The 18,327-nt window shown below is 38.3% G+C and overlaps 3 protein-coding genes across 6 annotated transcripts in view; all 3 read right to left on the bottom strand.

Annotated features, from left to right (window-relative positions):
* Nucleotides 1–18,327, bottom strand: part of LOC133848102 (ATP synthase subunit delta, mitochondrial) — a 118,464-nt gene that overhangs the window by 51,618 nt on the left and 48,519 nt on the right. The window lies entirely within an intron of this gene.
* On the bottom strand, nt 93–1,513 carry LOC133849163 (uncharacterized). Its single transcript, XM_062285070.1, has 3 exons — nt 1,123–1,513; nt 583–759; nt 93–341 (listed from the first exon to the last, which is right to left on the bottom strand). Exons 1-3 carry the CDS (start codon nt 1,199–1,201, stop codon nt 226–228), a joined length of 372 nt encoding a protein of 123 aa, XP_062141054.1. The 5' UTR covers nt 1,202–1,513; the 3' UTR covers nt 93–225.
* On the bottom strand, nt 2,590–17,591 carry LOC133847167 (mucin-2). 4 transcript variants are annotated; one of them, XM_062281991.1, is made up of 15 exons: nt 17,425–17,591; nt 14,534–16,306; nt 13,493–14,344; nt 13,247–13,426; nt 12,733–12,774; nt 12,640–12,666; nt 10,930–11,382; nt 9,035–10,650; nt 8,271–8,492; nt 7,720–8,207; nt 7,146–7,576; nt 5,999–6,079; nt 5,470–5,920; nt 5,299–5,404; nt 2,590–4,882 (listed from the first exon to the last, which is right to left on the bottom strand). In XM_062281991.1, exons 2-15 carry the CDS (start codon nt 15,989–15,991, stop codon nt 3,589–3,591), a joined length of 7,701 nt encoding a protein of 2,566 aa, XP_062137975.1. In that variant the 5' UTR covers nt 15,992–16,306; nt 17,425–17,591; the 3' UTR covers nt 2,590–3,588. The 4 variants fall into 4 exon arrangements, with proteins under 4 accessions (XP_062137975.1, XP_062137974.1, XP_062137977.1 ...); XM_062281990.1 differs by having other exon boundaries at nt 14,534–16,288; XM_062281993.1 differs by lacking the exons at nt 8,271–8,492; nt 17,425–17,591 and having other exon boundaries at nt 14,534–17,075.

Below are 18,327 nucleotides of genomic sequence, written 5' to 3'. Positions count from 1 at the left end.
TTTTATAAACAATAATAATTTTTTATTGTTTGGATTCTTTTTTATTTTATTAAATATTAGTAGCTTTAAAAATTTGTCGATGTCTTAATAAAAAAAAAAAAAAAAACTTAATTAGAATATAAATATTTATATCGAAGTGCAACTCGACGATGAAGAGGGTCATGCTAGCTAGTAATAATAATAATTGAGGTAAGAGCTTAAATTATTATTTCTTAGTGATCATTTTTAGTAAGGATTGTTGCAGCAACAGTTTTTAATGAGCGCATGTTCATAGCAGGATTTAGCATACAAGAGCGAGCAGTCATAATATGCACATTGAGGCGGACGTAGCTGGGGGGATGCTGTAAAATCAAAATAAGTAATTTAATTCTAATTGTTTATCAATTTGTTAAAAAAAAACAGAAAATCCAAGAATTAAGAAAACGTATACTTGAGCACACAAACAAATAAAGACCTATTGGCTCATATGAGGAAGCTGATAAGGAGCAGTTTATAAATTCTTATTTATTCTCACATTTCGTTTATCTTTAAATTATAACAGTAATATTTTGTTTACGTATTTATAATATTTTGTATAATTACCTGAGAAATCACAGCAGCACGCATCGTGTATCATCTTGTGTGAGCAATAGCTGTAAACAGATGAGTCACATAATGGACAGCCTAATGGTGCTGGATAACCAAAGCGCTGTCCTAGTCCTGTGTTTGGTATATCCGATCCGAAGCCATTGTTAATGTTTGATCCTCCAAATTGTCGAACTATAATTAAATCAATACTACAACAATTGAATTTCAATACTTCTAAGCAACTTATTTAATTAATTGCATAGGAAAACTTTAAAGTATGGAGTAGACATGATAATCCATTTCACAAATCACAACATTTACATTTCGCAAAGACACTCGATTTATAAACAATGTCTATTATCTTTTATGACGATGTTTATATGTGTATGTGTGCGAATATTCATTAGAATTGGATGTTAGTTGTCTCATATTCAAGTTGGCTCAATTCAACTTTCTTGTATGCTTTCACCTATGTATATTGAGTTAAAAACTTCAAATTATACTTAGAGCAAATCTCTAAGCAAGATACATTATGATACACTTTCACTTACTTACCCGACTTTTCGTGTACCGCTGGGATCGATTTTATAAAACAAAGTAATAAAATAATATCCACTAAACGATTGAGTAACATTTCTAATCGTGATAAATATTGAACAATTGTGCTAAACTATCCCGAGCTTGCTGCTGTTGATGCCGACTGTCGTACCTCGACTACAGTATAGTATAATAGTTCAAATTGAAAGAGAAATGATGTCTGTGAGTGTGACGGTAACAATAACGAGCTCTCCTCAGTTTCTGTTGTCTTTGGTGTCGATCTTGTCCCGTTGACTTTCGCTATTCCGTATATAGAAGACAGAAGGGTGTCATAAATAATATGATGGCTCCAAAAACAATAACAACGCCTAAATTGACAAAGCACTTCCACACCACGAGTATTTCTTGCCACACGGCTTAAACATACTTGACAGCTTTCTTCATACGATGTAAGCCAGCACTTAGACCTGATTTGGGAAATTCCCCATCAGAAAAAAAAACTAATCAAATCCGCTGTGTATAAAACTTATACCCAGTGCAAATGAACAAACAGGGCATTCGACTTTATAACATTATTTCATAACTTGTTCTAGAACATTTATATGGTCGCTTCTACGGATACCAAATTCGTAATTTTTCAGTTTTCTAAGAAATTAGTAATGACATTTTTTATTGGTTGGTTTTCCCGCAAACGGTATTATTTGTATGCGTAATCGCCGAATAATATTTTTGAAATTATTATTTAAACATGTTTGAGAGGATTGTACAGGGTATTTTTAATTCGCCATTGCTTTATTTGTTCGGAACTTTTACTTTTATTGTTTACGTCTTTTATGATCAATAGTTTTCGAGTTGGTGTCTAAGCAAGTACTTTGATAGAATGAGTAGGCGGCCACCATGCATTCTAACGAAATCAGTTTGAAACGAATTTTGGATCAACAACATAAATTGTCTGTGAGACATAAAACCAGTAAAATGTATTTTCAAAGTAAAGAAAATTTTAAATTATTATAATGCATTGAAAATATCTCACTGTTACAGTGAATGAATTTTTAAATCAATTGAAGATTTTTAATTAAAATATAAGTGAGTTCGAAAGTTATGTGAATAACAAATCCTAGATAATTATCGGATTATTTCGTGTTACGGGTTTAAACATCTATTTAAAAAACCTTTTTATTTCCTTATGTATGTATACTGTACGAATTTATTATTTAATTTTTTCAAATTCTTAATTTCCTAAATTCTTTGAAGTATAAAGTGGTTGTAGTACAAACTAACTGAAGAAACTCACTCATACCTCAAACCCAAACACATATGTTTATAATAATATAATATATGTGTATAATACGAAGATCGAACCTCTCCAGAAATTTAACAAAATTGGGACTTTTTTCACTATTGAAGTATAGTTAAGTTTTAAATCTGCTGATGATTAAAGTACTATGTATTAACACAGTCAACTTTATAAGAAATAAAAACACATTTTGTTGAATTATTAGCAATGTTTCTATTATCAATATCTTTAAATTTATTTATATACATTACCGGCATACATGAAATTACTTATGGAAACATATAATGCACGATTGGAATGGTATTGTATGATTCCACAAGTTGCTAAATGTACCATACAACAATTGTTTTTTGTTTTTTTGTGTTTTTTGCTTTTTTTGGTTTTTTGTTTTAATTATTATCAAATTGTATCTTGTTACGTATGCATGCGTGTATATATAATATGTATGCCTATATGTTATATGCTATATATATGTACATTTGAGTATAATTATGTCCACGAATTATACAAATAATACAAATGCTCTATTATTTATATGCAAATCTAAATATCTAATTAAACTAATAGGTATTCGGTGTTTGTTTTTATATAAATTTAAAGTCTTATTTTATATATAATATATATATATATGCATATACATAAGAGTACTAGATACATATATGTATATATATACATATACATAGGAGTACTATACATATATGTATATATATAAATACATATAATATATAGTTGTATGTATACGAGTATGTGCCTGTCGCTGCGGGTAGACGTAAGTGGGAAGCAACTTGTTGCGAAAGTTTATGGCTCGCATAAATATAATCTTAGAACAAGTGGATCTTTTTTTTTGATGACCGTGGATTCCTTTTATTTTTAGTTTTTTTGATCAGTAGGTAAAATATGTTCTGTTTATATCATATGTCATCTTGCAACTTTAAAATTAAATTAAAATATATATTTTTATCGTTCATTCTTTTTATATTACAAAAGCGTTGCGCTTACTATCTTGGTGTTTTTTTTTTTTTGTTTGTTTGTTTGTCAGGCTCAGATGTGTTGTTGTTGTTGTTGAGTGGAGGTAGGGACAAAGAGCAGAATACAAATTCAAATATTGACAAAAATGGAAGTGCTTGAAATTTGACAAAACTTCTTTATTTTTCTATAGGTATCAGTTTCATATTTGTAATAGGTTATCATCGACTTGGCGTTGCTGGAGAAGCAGCCGATGGTATGCCTATGACGCTTGTTGGTACAGCACCATGACTAATACCTGTCCCAGGTGAACTCACTACGATACCAATGGTATGATCAGGTTCCTTTTTCAAAGGATCAACTGATATCATATGCTGTACAGCCATATTCATCGTTGGCGGACCGGGCGCCCCTCCTGGTCCCGCCTTCCCCATTCCCATTGTCGACAATTGCGGTTGCTGACATTGTTGCGAAGGCGGCTGTGGCGCAGTTGATGATGTCATTAGACCAACACTTGGTGGCGGTGGCTGCATACGCAGATGCGTTGGAGGTGGACCCAATGGGCCCATCGATGGCGGAGGTATGGGACTTGGTTCTTTACCCCGCAAGTGAGCCGCAGATTGTGCTGCATAGATACTTAAGACTTTTTGCCGTTCTGCTTCGGCTTCATGACGAAACGCTGCCTCCATGATGGGGTTATAACGCAAGATTGGACCATAGGGATCGCGGTATGCATCAATGCCCCATGGCGGTGGTACAGGTGGGGCAAAATGAGCGAGAGGTCCGCCTACACCCAATGTGGGTGGCATCATGTTGCGCGACAAATGAGACGCTGATGACGGTGGTAATCCATGCGGTGGCCCATGCCGACCTGTCGAAACCATGAAATTGGCATGATGGTGTGCTGTTGCTATCGCAGCATTCGCCGCCTGTGCCGCTGCCAACGATGATGGGTGATAGCGCGGATCGCCTACGGCAACACCAGCAGCAGCCGCAGCCGATGCACGCATAAGCATCACATCCTGTTCCTCTTTGGTGCTACGCGGATGTTCCTCCCTAATGCGGATCTCCGTATTGTGCTCACCAACAATGCTGCCGATGCTGCGATGAGGTGAACGATCCCGCGCTGTTGCTGACGACACTGCTGCAGCTGATGCCTGTTTGTTGCTTTCGTTGATTCGTTGTTGCTGCATTAACCGTTCACGTTCCATTTCACGGCGCTCGATATCACGTCGCTCGCGCTCTTTGCGCTCCCGTTCACGTTCTCGCTCTCTTTCACGCTCCTGCTGCTCACGCTTCAATTTCTCTTCCTTCTCTTTCCGTTCGCGTTCCTCACGTTCTCGTCGCTGACGCTCACGTTCTCTCTGCTCCCGTTCTCTTATCTCGCGTTCCCGTTCTCGTTCTTCGGCCTCGCGACGTGCATTCTCCAGAGCAGGATCTGTTTTAATTGGCCAACCACTTGGTCCAGATGTAACTGTAGGATGATACGCTACAGAGCGTGGCACAGAACTTGTTCTGAAATAAATTACAAACGAATATTATATTACTTCCTGCTAAAATCCAATAAAGCTTTCCCCCTTAAGTTTTAGAGTATCGTGAAAAGCAAGTCAGTAATAACGTCTCTTGATTTGAGCTAATTATAAAGTGTATCAAAAATCAAGTCTTCTACTTCTCTGGGGAGTTGCATGACCAGCTTAACCTGTGTATGAACCAATTGGAGTAATGCCTACAAAACTATCTTTTATACTTAGGGAAAATTATAAGTTGGGTTTGGCACCTCAAAAGAACTGCTTTCTGTATCGTAACAACTATTTTAAGTGATAAGCTAACACTTAAATGCAAGTCCAAGAAATTTGGAACTTTGTGTGGAAATAAGATAAGTTTGGACATCTCAGTCCTCAGCACAAAATAATCATAATCCCATGACTTACCTCCATGCGTCTAAATGCCCACCGACAGAAATGTCGCGTCCAAAATGTGTCAGACCTCCAAAACCAAACGATCCAACGTACCGTCCAAAAGGGGAAACTGCTGTACCTGTTGAGTTAGGAGGCGTTAAAGTGTGAGATTCTTGCTAACTTAAACCAAAGCGTGCCACTTACCAATATGACTAGGTGGTGCTCCAATAAAACTTGCAGCTAGAGGCGAAGCCTCAAATGGCGATCTGGCGTATGTTGCAGCTGCAGGCAATTCACCAGATCGATGCAGTAAATGCGGTGACGCTGTACTTAAAGCCAATGCCGGAGATGATTTCATGCCAAGTGCTGCTGGCGATGGACCGCCTGCTGCCATCACGTTTCCATTCGCAACAGATGTGACAATGTTGCTAGCGGAGCCACTGCCACTGACTGATCCTCCACTGCCCACCATATTGCTTGCATTGCCAGGTGCACCAGATGAACCAGAGTTGACGCTGATGCTGCTACTGCAGCTACTATGACTTGGGCCAACCATGGAAGCGGAACACACTAATTTCTCCGAACTTTGCTTGTTTTGGTGAGCGTAAATTTCCCACGCAATTCGGACATGCATAGCATTCCAACGTCCAGTTTTCTATGTAAATAAACGATAATAGAAAATATGAGTAGTTAGAGAAGTGAAGTGTAGCTCAACACGTAATGTTTAACATACCACTCGCTGCGGGAGGACCTTGGAGGGGTTAGAGATCGATGGTATTATAGTAGGGGACACTGAAGGTAGCGACATAGTGTTCTGTATAGATATGTAAGTGTGCAACAAATGAGTTCATTGTAATATTCAGTAGACAACATCATAGCATAGCATGTGTATAGTAGTGATGTAAAAATTGATGATTGAGCAACAAGGTTTTTCTATATTTTCAACCACGACCATCGATCATTTAAATCATTCATTACATCAATAATTTAATTCCGATAGTTATTACTGTAAGCGTATATTTGAATGTTCTTATGCGATAGTAAACCATATGAGCGGGAATGAGAGAGAAGATATCGCGATACTGCTCATATGTGTGTCCTTCCTCACAGGCATAAGCATTTTACATATACATACATACACAAAACATACATACATACATATATGCATATAGTACACCTATTTGTTTACAACATCACTGGCATGTAAAATGCAAATTACATATTCAAGGACAATGCGGATGCTGAATTGGGTGCAAACGATAGTAAAACCACTTATTGACACAGAAAATGGGAAAAGAAAGAGACGGCATTACTCCAAAACTCGTGTATTTTTGAAAATACATAAAAACATATATAAAGTACAGAGGTAGAATAAAGAATGGTATGAAGACAATAAACTTTGAGGTGCTGCATTTTGCTTTTAAAAATACAATAAATTTGATAATTCCTCTATAATGGATTTGCGACATTTAAATGGGCATTTTTCGATATTGACTCAGTAGTTTCAACAGAACTTTTGGGAAATGTTTTTGCCATTTCAGTGTAGAAAAAAGGCAGGTGTATTATGAAAGTAATAATAAACACAATTTATGTCGAGTTTTCTATTTCTAGCCATGTATATAATCACAACAATGTATACCGCTGCACTTTCTCAATTATTCCTTTTTCTCATAAAAAAAAAACTGCATCGTAAAGAATTGTGATAATTCAACCGCTTCAGCGAACATATTAAAAAATGTGTGGCGTTTGTCACAATAGTTTTGCATAGAGCATACGCTTTCAATAGCGGGCTTGTGTCGCATCTTGGAGAAACCAGCAAAGCAGAAGTGGTGTCGCCGTGTAGCGGAATTTGCATGCAACAATTAGGTAGTTATGCTTACCTTGGGAGCAAATGAGGTCAAATGGTTTGGCGGCATGAACGGAGTAGGTCCACCCAATCCAGAATGCAGCAGCCCTGCTGGACTATAACCGGTATACCCAGGAGGCAGTCCGATGCCAGCACGATAAAATTGTGGATCGACAGCGGGAATTTTCGGAATGTCTTTAAATAGTGGTGGTGGAAATATTTGCGCTGACGTTGGCGGTGTTTGTGGCAAAATAGTATTAGCAGCGGCCGACATAGAGGCTGCTGTTGGCAGCATCTGTGGATGTGGTGGATGTTGATGCAGATGCGTATGCTGGTGTTGATGATGGTGCAGCTCTTGTCGTAAATATGTTGACGAAGATGTTGGCGGTGGTGGCGGTTGGGTCAAGCCAGAACGATCCAAAAAACGACTATCGAGTTCGCGACGCAATAAGTCTGCTTGGTCATCTAAATAAATTGGAAAACGCATAGAATTAGTATACAATCCAATACACATAATAGTTTTGCAGTAGAGATGGAAACTATCGATAGAAGACTGACTATCCATAATTATCCATCGCTAATCTGCAGTCTAGGTTAACAATACATACTTTTGCTTGGTTGAAAGAGAGATTCGGCCGAAAAGGGATGAGCTGTCGGTGTGACTGCACTCGACACGGTCGGAACTGTGGACTGCACAGTGCCCACAGTGGTAACCGACGATGTTGTCGTTGTCGCTGTTGTTATCGTTGCGATGACTGCCGAAGTGTGAGACACCATGGGCAACATCGTCACGGAACTACTGCTAATAGCCATAGGTATAGATGTGGGTGTAATTGAAGATGAAAGCGGCGGTGCCAATGGTGTTGCGAAGAATGTTGACTGAAAATTTCCTGGTGCTGAGGGATTTCCACTGCCGACAGTGCTGGAATGAGTTGAGGCGTGTGGTGAAAATGCATTTCCAATAACTCTCGTTGGTGCTCCAACTACGGCTCCTGAGCTCAGTGGGGAAGGTGATGGTCGAACGTTGCCACTCGACACAATTGGCACTGATGATGCACATGGAGGAGGAATTACTGAAGGATGCATAGCTGGAGAGCTGTAATTAAAATATTAATCGAATTTGTTTTATTTGTTTCTGGTAATTCTTCAAATATCGTACTTGAGCCACAGCCCTGTCTTTGGAGAAAAATTGGCTATATTGGGACCGGTAACTGCTAAAACCGAATGAGTTGTGGCAGTTGATAACGCAGTCGTCGATGATACGGAGGCGCCACCACTAATAGGTGTCGATGGCATTAGGCCACAGAACTGCGGGCCTAACGTGATGCCTTGAGGTGCGCCAGCCATCGATACGGTATTGTTTGGGCGAACGCTTGAAATGCTGGTAATAAAGATGTGGTTTCTTAGTAAAATGAAATTTATTTGAGTTTTGCAATAAGAAATGATAAACAAAAAGACGCTAGCATGTAAAAAGGCTATAAAAGACGGCACTCCACTGTAAAATACCTAGTTTCCCACCACAAAGTATTGCGATTATTACAGCTGGACATATCACCTAAAATACATTCATGAATACTAACATCCACCTCGAAACTATAAACAATTGTTAATAAAGTGTACCAAAATCATGGCTAGAAAATTTAATTTGTGTAATACTAAGAAGTATTGTCTTCAAAATGTATATTATATATAAATTGCATTTCTCTGAGATCTACAAAGGTTTTCACTCGGACGGAAAGACAGAAAAATATGGTATCTGTGACGATGTGTATTTACTTTATGCCTTCATAAATCAATTAACTAAAAAACTATGTCTGTAACACATAGTTAAAAGTCATGTTTATCAAATTATATAAAACAAATTCATTATCCCCATTGGAAATTCCTATTGTAGTTATTTGATTATAGCAATTTGATGTGTACCTGTAATTGACGTCCCGATCTCGGCTAGGACTGTCGCTTTTGGGTGAAAGAGTTTTTTGGATCACAGATGAAGATGATGACGCTGCTATTGGCGTATTTATTGACGATGTTGAGGACATCGTTGTCATTACATTTTGTACAGTGACAACAGAATTGCTATTGTTGTTGTTGCCAGTGCTCATTGCTGAAGTGGTACTACAGCGCACCGATGGCGACTGATGTTGTTGTGTTGGTGGCGCTGCTGGTGGTGCAAACTGTGAATATGATGTCAGCAATTGTGGCGTCAGATGATGGGCAGAAGGATAACCGGATTGTGAGAGCATTTGCGATGCAGGTGGTGCAGATGGAAGTAATTGCGGTTGCTGTGTAACGTCAACGGACGTTACGACGGGTGCTGACAGTTGTGTTGCTGTTGTTGTGATTGCTGGCCCCGTTGTTGATGATACACCAAAGACACCTCCTGCCGCGTATACCGATAAATTGTGTGGGTGTGGATGAGGAGGATGAGTCGAGTTTACCAAAGGTACTGATGCAGTTGTGGTTGCTGCTGTTGTTGTTGTTGCCCCACTACTGCTAATCACATAGCCACCAAGTGGTGTAACAGGTCGCAATACTGAAATCCCACTGACGTTCAGCTGTTGCTGCTGCGGCTGCTGTGGCGGCTGCTGATGCTGTGATGTCGTTGTACTTGTTACTGGTGCTTTCAGTGATGTCGCTCCCGCTCCCGTTCCTGATGGCGGCGGCGGAGGTTGCGGTTCTCGACTGCTGCTGTTGCGGTGGGGTGAAGATGCTGATGATGTGTTTGGAGCCACTATTGGTAGCACCGACGGCAGATATTGTCCATGGCCGTGTGCTACACTATTATACGGTGCATACAACGAATAGTTCGCATAAGGTGTACGATATGGCGTCGATTGAATTAGCATTGGATGTCCACCAGCACCTCCTAAATGGGGCATTGGTGGTGGTGGTCCACCATGAAAAACCAATGACGAGCCAACTGCAGATCCAACAACGGGACCCATTCCCGTATTAAATGGCGACTTGGTGATACCAGCAGAGGCGGCAACTACAGCTGCTGCTGTCGCAATCGAATTGCTACTGCTGGCTGTATTCTGTGGCAACGAGGTCATTGGTACTGAAAGCCCCTTGCTTCCTGATAGTGATAAAACCGCTGATGGTGCACTGCAACTGACTGGCGCACAATAGCCCGCGAGGAATCCATTGGCGACTGGATTCGTTGGCATCGACACTGGCATTATAGCAGATGGATTCTTCTGCAAATCGATGGGAACTGGCGTCGTATTATTCCCATCTGCACTCAAAATCATTGATTTATCATTTGATTTCATGCTAGACGACGTTCGCTCTCCAAACGTACTGCCCTGCAGTTGTGCCACAGAAACTGGTGTCAGAGGATTGCTCGCAGTCAACAGTTGGGGAATTGTGGGTCGTGGCGGCACAACAGCTTCGATGCCTAACGATGTTACCATCTTGGAGCTTAGCATCATTTCTTGAGCATTTGCTGACGACGACTGACCAAGTCTACCTTGTCCAGATGAGGCCGATGTTATGTGCGAATCGCAACCAACTGATGAGACGCTAGCGTTGGACACCTAGAAGAAAAGAAATGTCAATTATAAATTTAATTCAATTCAATGTAAGTAATACTATTAAACTTTTGAACGCTCACATTTTGTCATTACCGATAACCCCAATTCAACATCAAGTATTCATTGTATATAGCATAACTTAATATCTTTTAAATTTTCTCCATTTTAACATACATTAAACAAGATAGTAATAAACAGCATCGTTATATCTATAACTTTTATATTTCTTGAGATCTATACTTAGCATCTACAAATTGAATAAATACATGTGTCAAAACTTACTTGTGAAATGGAAGCCGCCGTAGACTGATGGACCATTTTGACATCCAATAGATTATCTGAACTTGACTGCAAGTGTAAACTATCACCGGTATCTGACATTGAGCTCGTCGACATAGCTGCAGCATTTGTTGCACTGACGCTTTTCTGTTGTAAACTGCTATCCGAAGACGAGTTGTTTCCACTGCTGCCACCATTCTTCTTAATAATTGTATGGGACCCAAGTGCTTCTGTGCACGTTATAGTTGAATTCGACGCCGGACTTATTTCTGACGTTGATAAAGCGGCTGCAGATGTCTTCGATAGATCGCTGTCACCGGTCGCAGATTCAGTTGGAATCGTTTGCGGTTGTAGAAGATATTCTGATGACTTGCACGTGGTGGCTTGCCTGGGTGAAATACTCGCAACATGGGATGGTGTTGAAGGAAAAACGAAAGCAATCAAGTTTTCCGAACTCTGTAAAAGTAAATAAAAAACAAAATCATAATTAGATCTTCATAATATTAAGATAAGAGTTAACAATGCATTGCTATACATAAATATGCATTTAATTCCTAAAATCAATAGGCAATTATATTAGTATTACTTAAAACCACAAGTAAAAAAAAAAAATCTACAACGGAAAACAATACGACTTCGAAAAGAACAAGACTTTAAAGAACATTCGCAATTTTATTTGATCTTTACTAATGTGTTAGGCAAGTTCCCAATGAAGTTAAATACTCAAAAAAAATGTGAAAAAATATATAAATTAAAATATAAAAATTTAATAATAACAAATTTTAATTTAGTATTTTGTTATTCGCTGAATGTCAAGTATAATTTCTTTTAGCATAACGATATTTTTGAAACATGAAAACGAGCAAGACAAAAGATTGTTTGAAGATAAGAAAATATGGAATGGAAAATGTCACAATAATTTAATAACCGATATTCGTAAATAATTGGAAATCTCTTAATACAATTTGTTTGTATTTATAATTGCCATATTTTGCAAAACATTAGATAAACACATACTGCAATTCATTTTCGGATTTGAACAGTTGTATGGTATTTTAATTTTTCTTTTGCCTAAGTAATTTTTGTAAATCATTAATTAAAAATGTTGTTTATAAGCAGTATTTCTGCAAAAGTGACATAACTAATATTCGCTTTACGTAATCTCTCAATATTTCATAACAAACAAATACGCTCAACTTGAAATATATGTAATGGATTTTACTTATACATAAATAAACAAATATTCTTTATAATGACGATCTTCTAAAAGATTAAATGTTTGCACGATTCTACATATATTTTTTTCCTAAACTGCATTACGAATTTTTGCACAAGTTTGTTCCGTAATTTGAGATTATATACTAAAATAAACTCCCGTATCATAGATTCAAAATCCAATTGTAATGACAGTTTAACAAATAGTCGCATTTCAAAAAGCAAAAGTGGTCGAGAATAGTCTTTAAATTTATTAACATTATGGACAAAAAATTTTATATGGCGATTCCATAATTTATTAAACGGTTTTTTCTAATTCTCATTATTATTAATCGAACTTAAAACACATCCTACGAAAACAAAGTTTAGTTGTACATGCAAATTACGAAAAATCAGTTCATTTGTAGCGCATTATATACAAAATATTAGCACATTCTCCGCTTGAGATAGACTTTTTAGTACCACCTTTATTCGTTTCTTTCTTGTGTTCACACTTACCGTACTTTCGCCTTGAGTTGTATCACACTGCAATTAAAAAAAAAAACATATATATAGTATTGAATTGATATAAAATATTTATAATATACTTACGATATTAGTTTCTTTGTTGTTGCTATTGCAATGCTCTGAAACCTGTTGAAAATATAGTTTAATTATAAATATCTTGAATATATATGTGTATTCAGTCGTGCTCCGGTATTTACCACTCCGGTATTTACCACCATTGCGCAAGTTTTTGTGAATGTAAATTACATATCTAAGTACATATAGATCTTCCAATTGGGTTTTAAAATTAATTTACCAAGTGGCAAAATAAGCCTTGGTTTTAGAAATTATTTAATACAAAACATTAATGTTAAATCAAACTGTCAAATCGACATTAAAAACAAGGCAATTTAAAATAACCATTCCAATTGCAAATTCTCAAGCTTGATCGAGAATATCTGCACATATTAAAAGTGAAGTTATGGTTCTTATTGAACAAAGTCTATGTAATGAAGCCAAATAAAACGTTAAAAAATAACGAAATCACGTGTTTCTTTAAGCCTGACAATACCGTAATTAAATTCCGGAGCACGCCTGATTATGTTTATGTAAAACTTACATCAGTAAATGCTTCGTTCACATCGTGTTCTTTCTTAAGTAGAATGCTTGTGGTCTCAACGACTTGCGTTGAGCCATTCGCAAAGTCTTGAAGTTGCAGCGTCAGTCCGGCGGCCTCAACTGTTGCTGCTGCTGCTGATGCAACCACATCGCCTTCGTTGCTTTCAAAGTTGTTAAGCTTCTGTTGATATAGTTGAAGAGTTAATACAAATGAATCTTTCGATAAGATGGCGTTTTAAAAACTCACTTTGATTTTTGGGCATGATGACGATGACGATGAGAGCATGGCACTCAGTTGACTTTTAACTGCTGTCGAAGAATCTGTTGATTTCGTGCCTTTTCTGCTAAGATATTCTGTTGTTGGATGATTAACATTGCTGTTGGAATTTTGAGAATTGATTGCGGCATTTCCACTACTCAGCTCCTTGTCTGGCACAACGAAACCAACGGACATCGACGATGGTAATGTGATATCCCGATCTGCCATCGGTTTGTCATTGCCATTTTCCAATAGGGTTGCCTCGGAGATCGATGCATTACAGCAGTTGTTCACAGAGTTGACAGACGGCGACTCCGTTTGCTTGGATTGGCCCATGTGCTGGTTATTACTAATTTCATTTTGATTAGCATTGGTATTATGACTAATGCTTAGATTACTGCTTTTATTATTATTTCTGGCACTGCCAGTTAGCTGCTGCGACTGTTGCTGCTGCTGCTGTTGCTCTTGCTGATGACGATACGATTGATGATCTCCAGTCCAGGATACCTCAGCTTCAGACTCGGGCGCCAGCGGAACCGCAGTATATGCAGTACTACTGTTGTTGTTATTATTATTATTAATATTAATATTAGTTGTGGTGCTGCTGCTGTTAGTAGTAGTAACTACAATTGCACTGCCAATGTTGACGGCCCGTGGATGATGATGATGGTTAATTTCCTTCAAGTTATTGGACAGGTTATTGCTGGTGCGAAGCGGGTGAGGTTGTCCTGTATCGATGATCTTTGGCATTTTCATTTCCTCGATGCTATACGTGCACGTCAGCTCTTCCAGAGCCGACAGACGTTTCTCTTTGCGTTTTTGGCCCAATTTGATTGCGAACTGAAATGAAGAATAGAAATCAATATGAAATGTCATCGCCTCAAATATATATTGTTTTTTATAAAAGCCGAGAGACAGTCTTACTATCTTATTGTTATCAAGAATAACACTAAAGTTCACATGAATGAAATATTTATTTCTGTTTGTTACTTGTTGAGAAGACATTAATATTGAAGGACCAAAACTCACCTCAAGATCTTCATACGTTTTGAACTCTAATATGGCAAATCCATCAATAATCTCCTCCTCCAGCACCGGCGAACGCGGCAACTTGCGACGCACCGGAGGTGGCGGTCTTGGCGGAGGCTTATCGCGCGGCAGCAACAGCGTGGACGACGATGACGTCGACAGCAGATCCTCATCGAGAGATTCACCTTCGCTGTCGCTGGGCGAGGCCATAAGGCCAGAGTTGCATTCGGGCGAATGCGGTGGATTCAGGAGTAGCGATGCAATGCTGTCTGTGGGCGGCAACAGATTGTTGCTGCCATTGCTGCTGCTGGTGAAGTTACCATTCGAATTGTTGCTATCTTCGCCCATGCTACCGGCACTGTTCAAATGATATAGCATGGCATTGTTGCCGGGTCCCAAAACATTATTGTTGTGGTTGTGATTGTTGTTGTGGCTGTTGTTATTGTTGTTGGCCAAGAGCATGGCGGGCGCGAGGCCAGCATTATTATTATTGTTGCTGTTGTTATTGCCGCTGGTTGTTGTCGTTGTTGTGGTCACCATGCCCAGACTGACAACAGTTGCGCCTGCAATCAAATTGGCGGCGCTTAAAACACTTGCTGAATTGTTGTTGATGTTGTTGCTGCCGCCGCTGCTACTGCGACTTGAATCGCGCTCTGCCTGCAGGCGCTGCGCACGCTCGCGACGTCGCTTCTGTTGTCGCTGTTGTTTGGTGTTTAGACTTGGATGCGTTGCTCCTCCAGCTGCAGCATTGCTGCTGTGGCCATTGATTGATGCTGTTCCAATTGCATTCGACGACGACGACGATGTTGTCGCCGTCAATGCTGCTGTCCCCGTTCCCGTTGCGCCTGCAACTTGATGCGGTGGCGGCGTTGTTGGGTGATCAGCAAGTGTGCCAGCTGCGGCTGCTGCTGCTGTTGCCGCTTGTGAGGCGGCTGCTGCAACAATTGATAGCTCGGTGTCCGAGTCAAAATCGCTAGCACAAAGTGTTGCAGACGCACTTGATGTGCAATTGATTGCTTCTGTTGCTGATGCTGCTGTTATTCCAGTTGCTTGTAAGTCTGCTGATGTTGCAGTTGTTGCTGTTGTAAATGGCGGCGGACAAGTCAATAGAGCGGCATCACTTGGCATTGACGTTGATGTAGGCGGTGGCAGGTTCAAGGCCGTGGCAGCCGTTGTATTCGTTGCTATCGTCGTTGCTGTCTGCGTTCCAGTTGCACTTGCACTTGCATTAAATCCTTGCGACGTTGCACGCTTGTGTGTTGTCGATTCATGTTGCTGTTGCAAGATTGATGCGGCTTCTGATGCGGCGACTGCTGCTGATGTTGCTGTAGTTGCTCCTGCTGTGGTTGTTGTCTCCGCTAGCAGGCTGCAGTTAGCAAACGACGACGACGACGATGATGACGACGACTTTAACTCGGGCGTTGTTGCTGCACTTAACTGTGTGTTGCTGGTGTCCATGTCAATGGGGGCATGTAAAAGGCTAATGCTTTGTCTGTCTGTTTGTCCTGTGTCCCCCGTCTACAGCATGCAAGCTTTCACACTGCAATCGAATTCGAATTCGAAATCGAAATCCACGTGAGCAGCCATTGGATAATGTGAAGCTGAAGCAGAAGCTGGCGAAGCTGAAGAAACTGCTGGCGATGGGCAAAAGTGTGCTCTGCCTTCTTTATAGCAAATTGAATTCGTCGTCTTTGATATTAGGCCAGACAGTTGTTGTTGTTGTTGTTGTTGTTGTTGTTGCTGTTGATGTTCTTGCTCTTCTTCTTGTTGTTCCTTTTGAAGAGATAGAAATGCAAAAATCGATGTAATACTTCTTCTCAAGCTGCAAATATTATTATTGCATTTTGTTCATGATTTCATTGTGGAATAATCGATGATGTTAATTAATTATATTAATTACACGATGCAGTATTTTTCAACAATTGTCAAGTCCGGCAAATTGCAATAATTAAATACACATACATCTACATATGTACATACGTACGTATATATGTATGTACATACACTGTGAATGTGTAAATGAAATAGTAACTAGGATTCTCTCCTCTTTCTCCCCTTTCTACCGCACACACACACGCACACTATTTATTCCTTCCACTATTCTTCAGCCTCATTCATAATGCAAACACTTCAAATCAAAGCACACACATATTCATCGAATTTACATTACACATTAAATACTCAAACAAAACAAATATCACATAATTATATTTACATATACACACACGCACATACACATATACATATGTACATGTATTTTATTGACATTGTTTTAAATGTTTTCATTGAGCAGTATTTTTTTTCTCCTTTTTCTTTTTCGGTTTTTCGTTTCGGTTTTTTTTGCAGCACAGCAGCAGCAAATGTTGCAGTTTTGTTATAATTTGTACATCAATAGCGAGGGTATAAACAATTTTGCGCGTTTGATGTTATATGTGCATAGATTTTGCATACATTCGATTCGCGTTCCGTAATAATGTAGACCGATTTTGTATTGTTTTTGATTTTTCTTTATACTACATACACATACACATGCATACACGCATATGTATGTACCGTACATACGTATGTATGTATGTCTGTAGTCACTAAAGCTGATGATGTCGGCTACGACGAGAGCGCCCGCGCGCTACTTGCCTTGTATGTATGTACATACATGTATATGTAAGATGTTGTATACAATGATTCTAGTAGCAATAGCCATCTCGCTTGCACTTTTTATTTAGAGTGTAGAGTGTAGTCAACATGGTAGTGTTTCCTACGTGTGTTGTGTGTACGCAGCAACAGCAACAGCTACAGCTACAGCAGCAGCACCGAAAGAGCAGCAGCAAGAGCAGTACACATCACAGACTATTTTTAATAGTTACAATATGATTTTCTTATCAAATTCTCACTTCAATCACGCAGCACTATATACACCAAATGCATTGTGCTTATTTCTTCAGTATTTTCAATATTCATGTATTGCCATAATGCTAGTTAAATACTGCAATAAATGGCATTCACGTATTCTCAAACTTTTTGACCACAAAATCGAACACGAAAACAGTGGAAGTAAATCATCGATTTTTATGTTTATTGTAAAGCCAATAGTTTCCATATGAAATGCTTATCGTTATCGGAAATGTACAATCGAGCTAACAAAAACTTAGGAACGTAGGAATTGAACGATAAGCTGTTTCAGGTACATGAACTCAATCAATACAGAACGTGAAGGGTGTTTTAGCGGAACAAAGGAAATGAATTTTTATCTAATTAGAATTTAAATTGTTTTCCGACGCATTGTTTGAATTTATTAACAAATATTATTATAACTCTTAAGCATAAAATAACATTTGGTTTTGGCTTTTGAGGAAATTTGAAAACATGAAAGTTAGTTTATCGAATATGTTTAGTTATCACGGTAATTTTTTTCCTTAAATAAACTATGTTCAAAGTATGTTATTAATGCTAATATTACTAATAATAACAAAATAAACATTTATGTGTTGATATATATATATATATATATCGAAATAATAATAATTATGAATGAAATGAATATATATATTTTGTGCTCGTATTTTATAAAATATATTTCTAATTTAATTAAAAAATGTATAGAAAAAATAGTAAACAAAATTCTTCTGTTTAGTTGCGGACAGCTTAATTTATTTTTATAAACCGTTTATATAACGCAGTTACTATCGGTAACTATCAGTTAAAAAAATAGTAAAAATATTTATAAAGACCTCATATGTATTATTGTATAATATTAATGTAAAAACAGTCAATGATTGTGTATGATAATGATTGGA

This window comes from Drosophila sulfurigaster, chromosome X (genome assembly GCF_023558435.1).
Source record: "Drosophila sulfurigaster albostrigata strain 15112-1811.04 chromosome X, ASM2355843v2, whole genome shotgun sequence".
In the NCBI taxonomy this organism is placed as follows: Eukaryota; Metazoa; Arthropoda; class Insecta; order Diptera; family Drosophilidae; genus Drosophila; species Drosophila sulfurigaster.
This window is presented reverse-complemented; position numbering and strand designations above follow the sequence as displayed.

Excerpts from the sequence above, each read along its gene's own strand:
- LOC133849163 (XM_062285070.1), bottom strand. The coding sequence starts at position 1,201 with ATGTTACTCAATCGTTTAGTGGATATTATTTTATTACTTTGTTTTATA. Across the intron at positions 760-1,122 it reads AGCGGTACACGAAAAGTCGG|TTCGACAATTTGGAGGATCA; the intron begins GTAAGTAAGTGA and ends ATTTAATTATAG. Across the intron at positions 342-582 it reads GTGCTGCTGTGATTTCTCAG|CATCCCCCCAGCTACGTCCG; the intron begins GTAATTATACAA and ends TTGATTTTACAG.
- LOC133847167 (XM_062281991.1), bottom strand. The coding sequence starts at position 15,991 with ATGGACACCAGCAACACACAGTTAAGTGCAGCAACAACGCCCGAGTTA. Across the intron at positions 12,775-13,246 it reads TGAACGAAGCATTTACTGAT|GTTTCAGAGCATTGCAATAG; the intron begins GTAAGTTTTACA and ends TATTTTCAACAG. Across the intron at positions 10,651-10,929 it reads CGGCGGCTTCCATTTCACAA|GTGTCCAACGCTAGCGTCTC; the intron begins GTAAGTTTTGAC and ends CTTTTCTTCTAG.